At 47.0% G+C, this 3,234-nt stretch overlaps 1 protein-coding gene across 1 annotated transcript in view; it reads right to left on the bottom strand.

Annotated features, from left to right (window-relative positions):
- Positions 1-3,234, bottom strand: part of IL13RA2 (interleukin 13 receptor, alpha 2) — a 12,959-nt gene that overhangs the window by 6,025 nt on the left and 3,700 nt on the right. The window contains exons 2-4 of the mRNA XM_010135754.1: positions 2,887-3,038; positions 980-1,133; positions 403-523 (exon numbers count right to left, since the gene is read on the bottom strand). Of these exons, the coding sequence (XP_010134056.1) occupies positions 403-523; positions 980-1,133; positions 2,887-3,038 (427 nt within the window). The remainder of the gene's footprint in view (positions 1-402; positions 524-979; positions 1,134-2,886; positions 3,039-3,234) is intronic.

The raw sequence follows: 3,234 nt of genomic DNA, 5'->3' as shown, positions 1-3,234 counted from the left end.
GTCGGGTTCACCGAGTTACTGCTGAATCCTATCCTGCAGAGATATGTGCAATGTGATCACGGGAAACGTGCAGCCAGAACGATCCAGGTACATTTAGCAAAGAGAAAGCGCGAGGCTTCGTGATGGACAACACGCAGAAAGCACTCCACAGGGGTGAATAAAAGGGGACGAAGGAAGGGAGAAGGCGCTCACTGTAGAAGGTCAGCAGAAGCCTGATTTTAAGGAAGGAAGCAGGGATTGGGTATTTCCTTGCCAGAAGCACATGTTGCTTGGAGCATTATTTCTGTTCTTTCTGGGTAATAGCATTGCCAGCCGTAAAAGCCTATGTGCCGTGGCATTTTAGTACCCTGGGAGGTTCACTTGATTGCTGCCTGGATGTTCTTCTGTTTTGCTGATACATACCAATAATACAGTCCATAGTGCACGCCATGAGGAGAGAGGAGACCTGGTTGCCAAGTGCACTTGAGGTATGCCCAGTCATGATAGACGCAGTGGAAATTCCGAACCTCTGATTCCAGTTTCCCTGTCAAATGAGAAGGAAACAGCCATTATTTAGCCATGTACCAGTCGGGCCCAGCAGAAGTGTCATTTTACATCTTTGAATAACTGTGTGCTGAAAGACAAAAAAGGAAAAGGCGGCCAGTCACCATTATTAGATAGTTTTGCTGCCATGTGCTCTGGTTTTTACAAAAGCCAGTTCACTGTACTTAGAGCAGAAAGACACACAACTGATCTTTTCATTCAGCAGTGGAGCTTGTGCACGGCAACGCAACAGAGCTGGAGTACGAGCAGAGGGAAAGGAGCAGCAAGTATCAGTAACCACAACCACAGCCAGGGGAAGCAGAGATGCTGAGTTGTCTTACACCTCACCAAGCCCTGCAATGGCCTCTCTGCCCAACAACCCTCCGGCCAGCAGTGGTTCATGCAACAGGCTCATGCAAAACACAAAACCGCACCAGGTACCAAAGGCTGTTCTAACCTTGCACTGGGACCTGGAAGGTAGCATAAATCCAGTCACTTTGCACCTCCACATCATCAGTACACCGTCCTTTGAGCAGTGTCTGTACCTTCACTTCAGCAGTCCTGCTGAGGTCAAATCCAACTCTGGATTTTAGCTTTCTAGTAAAAATAACCTGGTTGAAAGACAGACTTTATAAGCATCTTTTTTGTTGCAAAGTGGGCTGCAGAACTCTATCTGTGAGTAGGATCGTTTGTGTGCTTTAATATTTCTTACACTTTGGTCCTACTTCTCCTGATAGTGCTTCTCCAGCACTCTTGTACCTCCTGCTCTGCTCAGCCTCACTGGCTTTGATTCCCTCCACCCCACAGGACATCGACAGATAGAGCAAACTATGGTTCAAGGGATCCCCACCAGCCAGCAGCACCAGGTCTGGCAAGGATACTGTTGTAAGTCCAGGTAAAGGCGCTTGTTCGGAATGTGTGATAATCAGAAACACAAGGAACAAGTCTTGTAACTGATGGTCCCTGTGGGAAGCACAACCACACCCTGCAAGGATGGAGGGGCAGCCAGGCAACGCAGCGTGGACTCACCACCGCACGCCGCGGGGCTTAGCCCTGTGCAGGACTTTTTGAGAACTCCCTCTGAAGGTCCTTCTATTTTTCTTCCCCTCAGACTTACTCCCCCTTACTTTAAATTTACACTGGGCAAAAGTAAGTTGGGAAGAGCTACAACACGTGACAAAAGCAAAAGTGTCGCATTAGCCCAAGCAGGACGGAAGTAACGTGTTGGAACACGAATACATGTGCTGCAGCAGGAACAGCAATAGCGCAGCCCACAGTCAGGCTTTTTCTCAGCAGCCCAAGGGTGCGAGCGCTGTGCTGAGCCACGTATTTCTAACAGACACAGATGACTTGCTTCTGCTGATGTCCAATGGATTTTTTCTTACTGACTCTTCCTTGAGGCCTTATCTGGAGTCAAGGTTTTGGCAAGACACCAGAGGTAATTTTTTTCCCTACTTTTTAGATCTGCCTTGTATAAGATACTTATTACTCATGATTTAGGGAATTCTGACGTGTTTTTTAAAACTGCATTTCTGGGGATTTTGTGCTTTTTAAATGCGAGCTGAAATCATCATAGAAAAATCCGCACAGCTGCACATTGCTGCATGGCTGGGAGGGTGATGTGCATCGTGACCGATGTCAGGTCAAAGAGCCCCTTTCCACACCCTGGTGATTGCAATCCATAGCTGAAACAGGGTGCGAGGCACCAAGCTGTTCCAGCCTGGATTTGCTGCCTTGGGCAGATGAAATGCTCCCAGAGCATATTCCGACAACCCTGCCTGTACTGCCCTTCTCTGCTACCACCCCGATACACACCAACGAGAAAAAACTGACCATTTTATCGTAGAGCTGAGTTAACCATATCTAAAAGACAAAAGTAAATGGTTACTGGAAACCCTCTTCTGGACAGAGGGAGTGTTAGATAGTCAGGATAATTAATGAAACTTAATCTTCTCTTTATTCAGCACTTTCCATCCGTAAGGATCTGATGACAGCCAGTTTCAGTTCAAGCCCTGTTACGACTTTCTAAGAAGTGCTACCAGAGGATGCACTAGATATTACTGGACAGGAATGATCCTATCCAACGAGGATATGCTACTAGGTATTACTGGAGTATTTTTGGCAGCAAGTACCACTCCGTCTGACAGAAATAGCCCCTTCTCTGATTGCTGCTGCAAAACACATTGCAAAACACATTCCCATCTGGCGAAGGGTTCAAACCACTGGAGCAGTCTGGCTTTTTCATGGAAAGCTGGAACTGCTTTAGCACCAATCCTTCTTGAAACACAAACGTAAACCTTATGTAGGAACTAAAAGCAGAACAATAGCCTGAATTTCAGAGGATGGAACCATGCTTTGTCCTACCTTCCAGTCTCCGTCACCCGTGTTGCGGTATTCAAACTTGTATTTTACTGTGCATTCATTGAAGTTTTGCACATTGGGCGGAGGTTTCCACTCTACATCGAGAGAACCTAAGAGTCCAGGATCAGTGATCTGAAGATCTTGTGGGGGAGCAACTAAATTGAAAAGCAGGGGGTAAAACAGAGTGTGAATGTAAAACAAACAAACAAACAAACAAAAGATTGTGAAGCCTGATGACAAGTGCAGCTGCTGGATGTGGGTGAAGCACTGCTGGCCCCAGGCTATTTAATAGCCTGCTCTCAACATGCACAAGTTCTGCTCCTGCTCCACTTCCCCACGCCCCCCCCACCT

This window comes from Buceros rhinoceros, unplaced genomic scaffold (assembly GCF_000710305.1).
Source record: "Buceros rhinoceros silvestris isolate BGI_N320 unplaced genomic scaffold, ASM71030v1 scaffold155, whole genome shotgun sequence".
In the NCBI taxonomy this organism is placed as follows: domain Eukaryota; kingdom Metazoa; phylum Chordata; class Aves; order Bucerotiformes; family Bucerotidae; genus Buceros; species Buceros rhinoceros.
This window is presented reverse-complemented; position numbering and strand designations above follow the sequence as displayed.